The sequence below is a fragment of the Tasmannia lanceolata genome, unplaced genomic scaffold, assembly GCF_043159265.1.
Source record: "Tasmannia lanceolata isolate RefF3 unplaced genomic scaffold, GAP_Taslan_0.1 ptg000006l, whole genome shotgun sequence".
NCBI classification, from domain to species: domain Eukaryota; kingdom Viridiplantae; phylum Streptophyta; class Magnoliopsida; order Canellales; family Winteraceae; genus Tasmannia; species Tasmannia lanceolata.
The window spans coordinates 15,821,213-15,833,420 of NW_027518683.1; the positions used below are offsets into that span (position 1 = coordinate 15,821,213).

At 40.8% G+C, this 12,208-nt stretch overlaps 1 protein-coding gene and 1 long non-coding RNA gene across 3 annotated transcripts in view; one reads left to right on the forward strand and one right to left on the reverse strand.

Moving 5' to 3' along the window:
- LOC143879886 (coniferyl alcohol acyltransferase-like) overlaps positions 1-12,208 on the forward strand; it is a 30,648-nt gene continuing 18,440 nt past the window's right edge. Inside the window, exon 1 of the mRNA XM_077382543.1 lies at positions 1-666. Coding sequence (XP_077238658.1) covers positions 250-666 — 417 coding nt within the window. The 5' untranslated portion in view covers positions 1-249. The remainder of the gene's footprint in view (positions 667-12,208) is intronic.
- On the reverse strand, positions 7,377-11,499 carry LOC143879888 (uncharacterized). 2 transcript variants are annotated; one of them, XR_013251433.1, is made up of 3 exons: positions 10,978-11,499; positions 7,775-7,915; positions 7,377-7,667 (listed from the first exon to the last, which is right to left on the reverse strand). It is a non-coding gene; the product is annotated as an uncharacterized LOC143879888 (long non-coding RNA). The 2 variants fall into 2 exon arrangements; XR_013251432.1 differs by lacking the exon at positions 7,775-7,915.

Genomic DNA, 12,208 nt, shown 5'->3' on the forward strand with positions numbered 1-12,208 from the left:
GATTATCTTAAAAATTTTAGACCACTCTGATAGAAAATCCTGTAATTAATGACTAATTACCAATTCACGATTGCTTTTTTTTCCCACCAAGATGATTTGAAGTTGGTAAGTATGAACAACTAAATTATAAACAAAAGAAATTCAAAGATCCTATAAATCTACCGTCATCAGTCTCCAAACCCAACATCAATCTCTCTCTCTCTCTCTCTCTCTCTCTCTCTCTCTCTCTCTCTCTCTCTCTTTCTCGACATGGACATAGGTGAATATTCGGTCACCGTGAATCAGAAAGACATCGTGACGGCATTGTTGCCGGTGCAACAGCACAGGGTACCATTATCCAACCTTGACTTGCTATTGCCTCCCTTAGATGTAGGTGTTTTCTTCTGTTACAAAAAGCCCACTAACCAAAACAGTCTCACCTTCTCATCCATGGTCAGTACTCTCAAAAAATCGCTTGCCAAAGCTCTAGTATCATTCAATGTGCTCTCCGGAGAGGTCGTCATGAACTCAGCTGGCGAGCCGGAGATACTTTATAACAATCGTGGCGTGGACTTCTTCGAAGCCTACGCTGATGTGGAGTTTAGAGACCTTGAATTATATAATCCAGATGCCAACGTAGAAGGGAAGCTTGTGCCGAAGAAAAAGGAGGGGGTGTTGTGTGTTCAGGTAAGATATTTAGACTTCAATTCCTTGCTTTGTTTAGATTGAAAAGACACCCATTACAGTAGTTAAAATTTAGAAGTTTTGCTGGTAAAATTATTGTGAGCTCATCTTACTACAATTTTGTTTTTTTTGTTTTTGGTTTTTGAAATGGTTGATATTTTATTAAGGGAAATGATTTCAGCGCTCCAATGTTCTGATAAACAAGCGCTCCACAAGTTTGCAGTGTAGGCTTTAAGAGCTTTTTGAGAACCGTAATATTCCTCTGACAGCCCTTTAAATACTACACGACAAAAGTTGGAGCGCCTGTTTATCAAAACATTGGAGCGCAGAAATCATTTCCGGTCCCTTTGTTTATTAAGAAGGAAATAAGAAACAAGGGAAATGTACAATAAGCATGGTAAATATAGTGTTCAAGGTGGAAGGTGATCAAGAAACAAGGAAGATGTACAATAAGCATGGTAAATATAGTGTTCAAGGAGGAAGGTGATCGAATAGCTCCAAATTGTCCCGATTGACCTTGGCTCTAGCTAGGCGATTCGCCTCCGTATTAACTGACGTCCTTCACTACAACAAAACTGGCTTTTCCCTATGGACAAATCCGTAGGGAAAAGTACCAAAATCCGTAGGGAAAAATTTTTCCCTACAGATTTCCCCGTGCCCAACTTCCGTAGGCTAGGTGGGGGTAGGGAAAGCCTTTTCCCTACGGATTTAAATTTCTGTATGGAAAGAACATCTTTCCCTACAGATTTTTCCGTAAGGAAGTATTGACCTTTCCCTATAGAAATTAATAAATCCGTAGGACAAGGTGTGGCTTTCCCTACTGAATTTCCTAATAATCCATAGGTAGAATGTGATTTTCCCTATGGTATTTTCAAAAATTTGTAGTTAAAATGGTATTTTTCCCTACGGAATGTCAACGATCTGTAGGTAAAAGGTAATTTTTTTATACATAATTTCAATAAATTAGTGGGTAAGAGGTGGTTTCCCTACAAAATTTCCATAAATCTGTAGGTAAAAGAGACATTTTCCTACAAAATTTAATACAATCCGTAGGTAAAAGGTGATTTTCCCTACGAAATTTGAAAAAATCAGCAAGGAAAATGACCTTTTTACCTACGGATTGTTCAAAAAACAAGTAGGTAAAAGGCAGTTTCCCTACGAACAAGTTATAATTATCCGTAGCTAAAATGTGTTTTTCACTACATAAATGGAAAATAAAATCTGTACGGATAGTCCTTTTCATTTATTTTTTTAAATCCTATATAAATAACCATTTTGTGCGACCAATGGTACCTGTACTTGTGGACCCCGATCCGAGATAGGCGGCGAGGGAACGGGTCCCTAACACCATCTGGATCATCCACGTGTGTGGAGAGCTCTACCAAGGAACTCTCAAAACGGATGCCACTCTCATAGCATAGCACGAGTGGCGATATAAAAAGAAAGAGATATGTCTCGATCTGGAGCCAAGGCCCGAAACCAAGACATACCTGAAATAAACTCAGAGTCGCCATCCATGGATATGCCATGGAACCCTAAAATCAAATCCTCTGTGCAATGGATAACCAGAAATATATATGGGTTCGTGCCTGGTTACGAATGGGGAAGGTCTGAGAGCACCCCAATTCGTCCGAGTGCAAGCACTTGATCTCTTATGCCATTTTTATTAACTTCAAAGAAGTTTGGGTAAAAATCATGTGAAATGGGAACAATCCTCAGGAGTCGTCTACCTAAGCATGCATTTCCTGAAGATAAAAATAATAAACACACATAAAATAAAATGAAAGATGTGCCACCTAAGCATAGCTAGGTTATGAGTGACATGCCTAATGGGTGTCTAAATTCTGATGTACAAACACATGCAAGCTATAGCTAAAGGTACATGATCAGTACAAGAAAGTAAGAAAACACATCAAAACATACAATGACTACACAACAAATCCTAAGACTCTAAATTATTAGCCCGAGTCCTCGGATGGTCTGGTATTCATCCAAAGAAGCCTACGTATCCCCGCCTCCACGAGAATCAAGGCAACGTAGTTCTTCGCGCCTATTCTAAGCTAGGATGCCTAAGACACCTAGACCTCTATCCTAGACTCGATCTAAAAGACCGGACCAATTATTAAAGTTTATTGTACGATTATTTAAATTCCAGTGAATTGCGGATTTTAAGACACCCTATATGTCCTAACTAAATGCAGATTAGCCCTAGGCTAATGCAGGTGGTTCATACAACCTATGTGTAACTAGGCTGTATTTTCTAAGGAAAACCAAGGGTGGACTAGCGTATCCTACTCTAGTCATCAGTCGGCGATGTGAATCGCCAACTGACCGGACGGAGGCGCTCCTATAACTCTAAGACAAACCCCTAACTCTAAAACAAACACAAACAAGCACACAACAAATCCAAGACAAACTCCTAACTCTAAAACAAGCACACAACAAACAAACAAACAAACAACCTATCAAAAGACACAACATAACTCTAAAACTCTCTATCTAGGAGAAACTCCTAACTCTAGAGGAAGATCTTTTGAAAACAAGATTTTAAAGGTTTTTGAAGAAAGTTTAAAACATTTATTTACAAAAAAGTTTGGCTGGACTTGGGACGTAAATCCCAAGCTGCACTACGTACCTCGGAAGAGGATCAAGCCAACGTAGTTCGAAACGAACTCTCTAACTACTAATTCTAAAAACACTCAACACTTTAGGCTTTTTAAGGTTTTTCAGATGTTTTTCGTATTTTTAAAGTTTTCAAAAGTTTTTGAAGTAAAGAGTTTTTACCCTTTTGGTCAAAGACCTAAGGGAAAATACAAAGCAAAACCTTAGGGCCAAACCCTAGGGCAAATAGGGGAAACCCCTAAACAAGGCAAACTAAGCTATCGATGACAACAAAAAGATCTACGATCTCAAAAGGCAAAGCTATAATGAGACTGGGCTAGTCTCCAAAGAAGAAGGAAAGACAACAAGACTAAGGAGAAACTCCTTACTAACAGCACCAAAGAAGACAAATGAGCCATAGGCTCTCTAATACTACAACTTAAAGGAGAAATGAGTCAAAGACTCCCAAATAACACCAACGGAAGAACCAACGAGTCAAAGACTCCTTAGTAATACCACAAAAGAACGAATGAGTCAAAGACTCTCTAATAATACCAACTAAGAAAACGAAGTGAGTCAAAGACTCTCTAAAAGAAATGGAAATATGAGTCAAAGACCAATAACACCAACTAAAGAATAGACGAGTCAAAGACTCTCTAAAAGAGAATGAAACACGAGTCAAAGACTCCACTGATACCAACTAAAGGATAGACGAGTCAAAGACTCTCTAAAAGAGAAAGAAACACGAGTCAAAGACTCCACTAATGCTAATTAAAGGATAAATGAGTCAAAGACTCTCTAATAACTCTGCATTAAAGACAAATGAGTCAAAGACTCCCCTATAACACTACCTAAAAGGCAAATGAGTCAAAGACTCTCTAATAACACCATCTAAAGGATGAATGGGTCAAAGACTCTCTAATCAAGGGCTAACTCCTATGCGAATGAACTATCGAATAAGGAGAAGCTCACAAGTAAAAAAAAAAAATAAGAATTTGTGCACATTTAGCAGAGGTAAAACACCCAGCCGGGCCGGACAGCTACCTAGCCCTAGGGTGCAACAAATGTGCGCCCAGTACCCCATAAGGGTTGGGGTATGAAGCCAAGCCGAGTAGGGTGTTCTCCCAAAAACCAAACGATGCACAAAGAGGAGGTTTAGCGAGAGAATGAGACCGGGTGGGTCTCCTAAACACACACAAAGACGGGCTCTAAACAACCTTATCATTGCCCTCAAGGGGGAAGCAAGGCTAAGACAACTAATTGACCAAATTGGTCTCTAATTAACAGAGGAACAAATTGAGGTGCAACCTCAGAGAGGATTCTACAAATGAGGCCAAGCAGGCCTTCTAAAGGCTAATTCTTACAAAGCCAAGATAGATGACTCCCTAATAACAACAATAAAGATCAAATGAGTCAAAGACTCCCCCGATAAAACGAAAGATTCAAAGGCTCTCTAAATGAGGCAAAGCATGCCTCCTATGGGTACACCATTTATCAAAATCAAAGCAACCTCCCTGAGGTTAAGCTAAAAAAAAGAGGCTTGCCTCCAAAGGAGGATTGCCTAACGAGACAGAGTATGTCTCCTAGTACATGTTATAGTATCTAAAGAAATCTAACAGAAATCTAAAAGACTGTGCTAGTCTAATCAAAGAGAGAGGAAAATGCTACCAGATAATCGTAAATTCCAATCAATTATTATAAAAACAAATCAAATATCAGCAAAATATGATCTACAACTAAAAGAGTGCACAATCTGTAATAATAGCAATCATACAATGATAAACAACATTAATTAGTCCAGACCAGCCGCTGGAGAGCCTAATAAAGCAAGAAACAACATTAAACACTTCTATGCCCAACCACAAGTACCACTGCCCCAATATGGAGGTGAAATCAGATGATGCTAAAGTAATCATCTGATATCACAAATACACATGATAATATTTATATGCCCGCCTTGAGATCAGACAGTACTCATGTCGATAATATCGAATAGAGTAGTCATCTGATCTCCTTCTTTCCTAAAACAATTTATTTAAATAAAAGACAAGTTTATGAACCTCAAGAGAGTCTCACCTGAGCAGTCCATTTATTATCATCTTCAAAACCTAACTCAAAGATTAGCACAAGAGAAGAATATATATATAAAAAGAAATCAAAAGATTATGATAATTCTAATTCATACAAATTGTAGTGCGTAACAGGGGGTATCACTTATGCAGATTCAAGTGTAAAATAGGGACCATATTCATTGGACTAAACTGTCACATAATAGATTGATTCAACAAGGGTCAAAACAGGGGCTGGGCCATAGGCCAGCAGTGTGCAAAACAATGACTGGGCCATAGGCCAGCAGTGTGCAAAGCAGGGGGGCTGAAATAAGCTATGAACCCCACACATACATATATATACTCAACCACCATTTGAAATACAAACTCAAACATTCACAGATGTTTTCAGGCATATATATACCTGTACATACACATTCACATATGTATCCACACTTATACTCACACTTATCTGTACAACACAATGACATGTGCTGCATTCGACACCAAATCTTGTTGAAACAAGCATTATATTAACGTAGTCTCTGTTTTCTTATAAACAAAATATTATAATCATGATTTCCAAATGAAAATGAGCCACAATCCCATGAAAGAAACATGGACTAAAAATCACCATAACAGAAAAATATAATGCCATTTAGCTAACAAATTCCAAAGAAATTCATACCAAACAGAACTAGAACAGATTCATTTTGACAAATCTATATCAAAATTAATCTAATCGCATTGCTAATTCAAAGAGAGGAAATTATACACAGGGAAACAAATTGAACATGTCATAGTAAGTAAGATTGAAGGAAATATCTGAAAATAAGCCCATACTAACCTTTTTCTGCTACTCAATCTTTCAAGAACAGATTCAAGCTCTCTCTCTCTCCACAAATCAGATCTCCGACGAATTTGTCAGAATCTAACCGGAGATCAGAACCTTGCCAGAGAAAAGTAGATCGGATTGATCAAAGAAAGTGTAGATCGATGAGATCTAAGGTTAGGGTTAGAAGAATTTAGGCTTTTCTCATCTCAGATCTATTTCTCCCTCTTTCTGCGAGAATCGGAGGTTCGCCGGAGGTGGTGTCTAGCCGGAGAAGATGGATTTTGGCCGCGGATGATCAGAAAATCTGATCGGAGGTTGGTGGCTTAATTGACCGGATCTGCAAGAAATCAAAACCAGCGAGCCGCCGGAGAAGATGATCGGAGAAAAGGTGGATCTCGGCCAGATCCGATCGGATTCTTGCCGGATTTTGACCGGGGCAAGATCGGTGAAGAAGGAATGAACGGAGAAGAAGGATCGGTACCGGATTTGTAGCGATGGCCGGCGGAAATGGAAAGTTGCAGAGAGGAGGTGCCGGAGAGGAGGTTACCGGTGGTGGAGAAGAGGTAGATCCGGTCGGATTTGCAGAGGTTGCCGGAGGTGGAAGAAGGAGATGGCCGGAGCGATGGTGGAGGAGGTGGAGGATGCGGCTGCCGGAGAAGGATCGGATGGTAGAGATGACCGGCGATGGAAAACCCAAGCTCTCTCTCTCTCTCTTTCTCTCTCTCGATTTTCAACGAGAATGAACAGTAAACCTCGAATTTTTGGGTTTTTTGCATATATATAAAAAAAATTTGTTGATATCGGCACTCCACTTTTGGATAAGGCGCGCGAACTACTAGTTGCACTCTTCCCGCTTTGTCTTATTAGACAAAAGGCAAAACCTCGGCTATTTTACAAAAGGACACCCCCCTGTGCGGATAATTTGCCCCCCTTCCAGATTTGAACTACGACCACTGCCTCGATCCGTTCACTGATCAAACGTGCTCGGATCTCGATGAAATTTTACGGGGACCTATGGAAGACCCTAACCTAGCTTAGGGTGTAATTTGGGGGCCGAATTCACTGGTTTGATGAGGTTGCGCACAATCGACACGAATTTGGGTCTGGTCAAAATGGGGTGTCTACAGTACTTTCCAAAAACAATCTATACATATTATCAAAATTTCTATTATAACATCTATTTTCCACAACAACATATACAAATATGAAAAAATGTTGTCTTTAGAATATCTATGAAATCACAATTCATCCATAGCAAACATCTTGAAATTGTTCCGTCAACAAAATACTACATTGTTCCCAACCACATATCAAAACAACATATTACATTGTTCCCAACTATATCAAAACAAAATACTACATTGTCGCCAACCACCTATCAAAACAAAATACTAGCTTCATTGTTCCCAACCATATCAAAACAAAATACTAGATTGTTCAACATTCTTTATCATCTCCTCTCTTCATCATCTTCATCATCTCCTCGATCCTCAGTATCATTTGTGATTTAACAATTTAACCTACAAACACAAATCATGTATAAATTAATGATAAAATCAACACATGCATATAAAGTAAATTCATTTTTAGAATTTAAATTGTCATTTAAAACTAATTGTACACTTACAAATGCACGAGGCTAGGCAACATTATTTCCTAAGGCATCGCCGATGACTTTAAATTTTCCATTTGGTCTTGGCAACTTTGCTTCTCAAGAGATACCTCCATTGAGCATTACTTCACACCATCCCCCATCCAATCTTCCCCCCTACAATTTGTGTGGAATCTTCACTTTTGAGCAACCCTTTTGCCACAATAATGCCATCATGTGGACCCCGATCCGAGATATAGGCGAGGGAACTGGTCCCTAACACCCTCTGGATCATCCACGTGTGAAGGAGAGCTCTACCAAGGAACTCTCAAAACGGATGCCACCCTCATAGCATAGCACGAGTGGCGATATAAAACAAAAGAGATATGTCTTGATCCGGAGCCAAGGCTCGAAACCGAGACATACCTAAAATAAACTCAGAGTCGTCATCCATGGATATGCCATGGAACCCTAAAATCAAATCCTCTGTGCAATGGATAACCATAAATATATATATGGGTTCGTGCCTGGTTACGAATGGGGAAGGTCTGAGAGCACCCCCAATTCGTCCGAGTGCAAGCACTTGGTCTCTTATGCCATTTATTATTAATTCCAAAGAAGTTTGGGTAAAAATCATATGAAATGGAAACAATCCTCATGAGTCGTCTACCTAAGCATGCATTTCCTGAGGATAGAGATAATAAACACACATAAAATAAAATGAAAGATGTGTCACCTAAGCATAGCTAGGTTATGAGTGACATGCCCAATGGGTGTCTAAGTTCAAATGTGCAAACACATGCAAGCTATAACTAAAGGTATAGGATTAGTACAATAAAGTAAGAAAACACATCAAATCCTACAATAACAGCACAACAAATCCTAAGACTCTAAATGATTAGCCCGAGTCCTCGGATAGTCTAGTATTCATCCAAAGAAGCTTACGTATCCCCGCCTCCACGAGAATCAAGGCAACGTAATTCTTCGCGCCTATTCTAAGCTATGATGCCTAAGACACCTAGACCTCTATCTTAGACTCGATCTAAAAGACCTGACTAGTTATTAAAGCTTCTTGAATGATTATTTAAATTCCAGTGAATTGTAGATTTTAGGACACCATATATGCCCTAACTAAATGCAGGTTAGCCTTAAGCTAATGCAGGTGGTTCCTACAACCTATGTGTAACTGTGGTACCCGATCCCGCGAGAGGGGTGGGGCGCGAGCCGCCGCGCTCTCTCTCTTGGTCTCTCGTATCCACGCGATTGGCGTGTGCATTTTAATATTGATTGTAATTCGTCTTTCCTGTGAACTTGGGATCACTAAGGCAATCTGAATTCCACACGAAAGAGACTGACAGAGTCGCCACCTAGATATGGGATCTAGGACCCATAATTAACCAGAAATCTAGACTCGCTACCTGGTTACGAGAATGGAAGGTATGGGGAGTTATCCACCACATGCACCATTCCTGCCCGATAATCGGTCTTCGATTCCAAAAGCTAACTCTTTTAAATTTATTTTAAATGGCTCATTCAACTCTATGTTAAAGTGCGAACTAAGTGACATGCATCCTAACATCTAATTTCAATGTGAATCCTAAATGTGTATCTTGATTTATTAATTTGTCTGGATTCAATCGAAGTGAAAGTTCTCATAAAATTCTAATTTCATGGAAAGTCCTAAGTGATTTGATTAAGCATTTACAAGAAAATTAATATACAAAACACCACAATTTGTTGTGGTGCCGACTCGCGGGTGGTATGCCGTCAGACATCCAAGCTGCCTACGTACCCAAGCCTCACTGGGATCAGAGTCGACGTAGTTCGGTGCACCTAAGCTAAGCTACATATGCCTAACTCAACTAGGACACCGATCTAGACGGGATTGACTGTTTCAACAGTTTTAAGAGAAGTTATTTAATTCAAGTTGAGGATTTTATTATCTTAGGATTTCATCGAAGATGCTATATGATCCTATCTAAATGCAAGTTGTCCCTTAGACTAATGCAGGTTAGCCTACATCCTAGTTTACTAGGCTTGTCCTAGGGAAAAACTGGATGACTAGTGTAACTTGACCTATGGCACGGTTGCTATACATAGCAAGCGTCCGTGATGAGGCTGGACTCCTAACTCTAGGACTCCCTAAAACTTAGGACACAACACGACACGACACCATTGTTCCTAAATTGGGCTCTAAGGGTTCTTACGACGGAAACCATAATCCAATGGTTCCGAGAGACACGAGATGAATCGAGATGATGAATAGTGTGAGGGAATGGGAAAGATAGAGAAAGGTGCGACTGAACTTGGGAGTGCCAAATTGCCTACGTACCCCGTGATGGGGATCAAGCCACACGTAGTTCCACTGGCGAGGTTGCTTGGATTTTGGAAGACAGAATTGGTATTTGTATCTGGAATCGGGTTTGCATTTGAGCATTGGACTTGAGATTCAGAAACATTGATCTAGCAATGAGATTTTGGAATTGGGAATTTGCATCAAAGAATTGAGCATATAGGAATCATCAAGGGTTTGAATTTTCGGAATTCAAAGTGGGCGGGCTTATGAGATTTGGCCAAATGGATTCAGACATGCGACTCGGATTGTGTTGGGATATGACTTGGTTGGATTGGGTTAATGGTTAGGGTCAAGTGAGTCAGGTCTAAGTTAGGAGCAAACCCGAGACTAGCCATGGTCTAACTAGGAGGAAGCAGGGTACAAACCAGGGTGCGGACCAGGGTGCACCAGGGTGCGAACCAGCAGGGAACCAGGGTGCGAACCAGCAGGGGAACCAGGGTGCAACCAGCAACGAACCTGGGTGCAACCAGGGTCTAACCAGAGTGCGAACCAGCAGGGAACCAGGGTGCGAACCAATATCGAACCAGGGTGCGAACCAGTAGGGAACCAGGGTGCAACCAGCAGGGAACCAGGGTGCAACCAGTAGGGAACCAGGGTGCAACCAGCAGGGAAGCAGGGTGCGAACCAGTAGGGAACCAGGGTGCGAACAGTAGGGAACCAGGGTGCAACCAGCAGGGAACCAGGGTGCGAATCAGTAGGGAACCAGGGTGCAACCAGCATCGAACCTGGGTGCAACCAGCAGCGAACCTTGGTGCAACCAGGGTCTAACCAGAGGCTAACCAGGGGGAAAACAGACCCTACATGCTTCCTAACATGGTTTTTCTTTTAAAGTAAAAGATATGTATGAAAACAGACCCTACATAGAATTGAAATAAATGCCTACCTCTTTGGAAACCCACTTTGTGTTTGATTTTTCTTTGATGTTAATTCTTTGAAGATGATTCCTTGCTTGATAATGACTGCTTTTGATATATATCACCCAACGTATAAAATCACCCGATCCGGCAAGGATGGCCGAACCCTTGAAGAGATGAGGGAGAGGGATGAATTTTCTAAGAGAGGGGTTCTTTTTCTTCTTCTCTTGGATGGTGGGATGAGAGGGTATTTATAGGAGAATGGGATAGGAGGTTAGGTGAGGTTAGGTGGTTTTGGATGGTTAGGATGAGAGGATGAGGTTAGGTAAGGTTAGGTGGGGTTAGGTAAGGTTAGGTGAGGTTAGGTGAGGTTAGGTGAGGTTTGGATGGTTAGGATGAGAGGAGAGGTTAGGTGAGGTTAGGTGAGGTTTGGATGGTTAGGATGAGAGGAGAGGTTAGGTGGTTTTGGATGGTTAGACCCAGGTCAAGATCTGCCATTGATCTAACGATTTACGGAAATCGGGTCTCGGAATGGAATCAGGGTCCGGGCTATGAAGTGACCCTAGCTTATTTTGTCCCGATTGATGATCCATAAAGTCAGATCAAGATATTAATGACCTAAAACATATAAATCAATGATAGAGGGGGTTCTCACATGGATTTAACACACTAATTTATTTGTTGATTAAAACAAAACAAAATGGGGTGTCTACAGATGCCCCTCTTTGGTAGAGATGACGTAGTCATTGAATACCAAAGTTAAAAATGACAGAACCATTTTGCGTAGCTTTAATCGACAAAGGACTCTCTAGACACAACGCACCTTAACATAATGCAAAACCTTAGATGAAACCCTAGAACTTGAATAATAAAAAAAACTCGATGCGGCGCCGTTCACAAACGGGCAATTAGAGAATGAGATATCATTTTCGAATGGATTCTGAAGGGAAAGGACAAAGATCGCTCTCAAACAGTTTTTAGAAGGAGATGAGACGCCGCTCACAAGCGGGTTCAACGAGGATAAGAAGCATTCCCAAATGGACTTGGATAATGAGGCACCGTTCACAAACGGCCTCAAGGAGGATAGAAAACCATTCACAGATGGACTCGAGAAATGAGGCACCGTTCACAAACGGGCTCAAGGAGAAGACAAGACCATTCACAAATGGACTCGAGAAATGAGGCACCGTTCACAAACGGGCTCAAGGAGAAGACAAGACCATTCACAAATGGACTCGAGAAATGAGGCACCGTTCACAA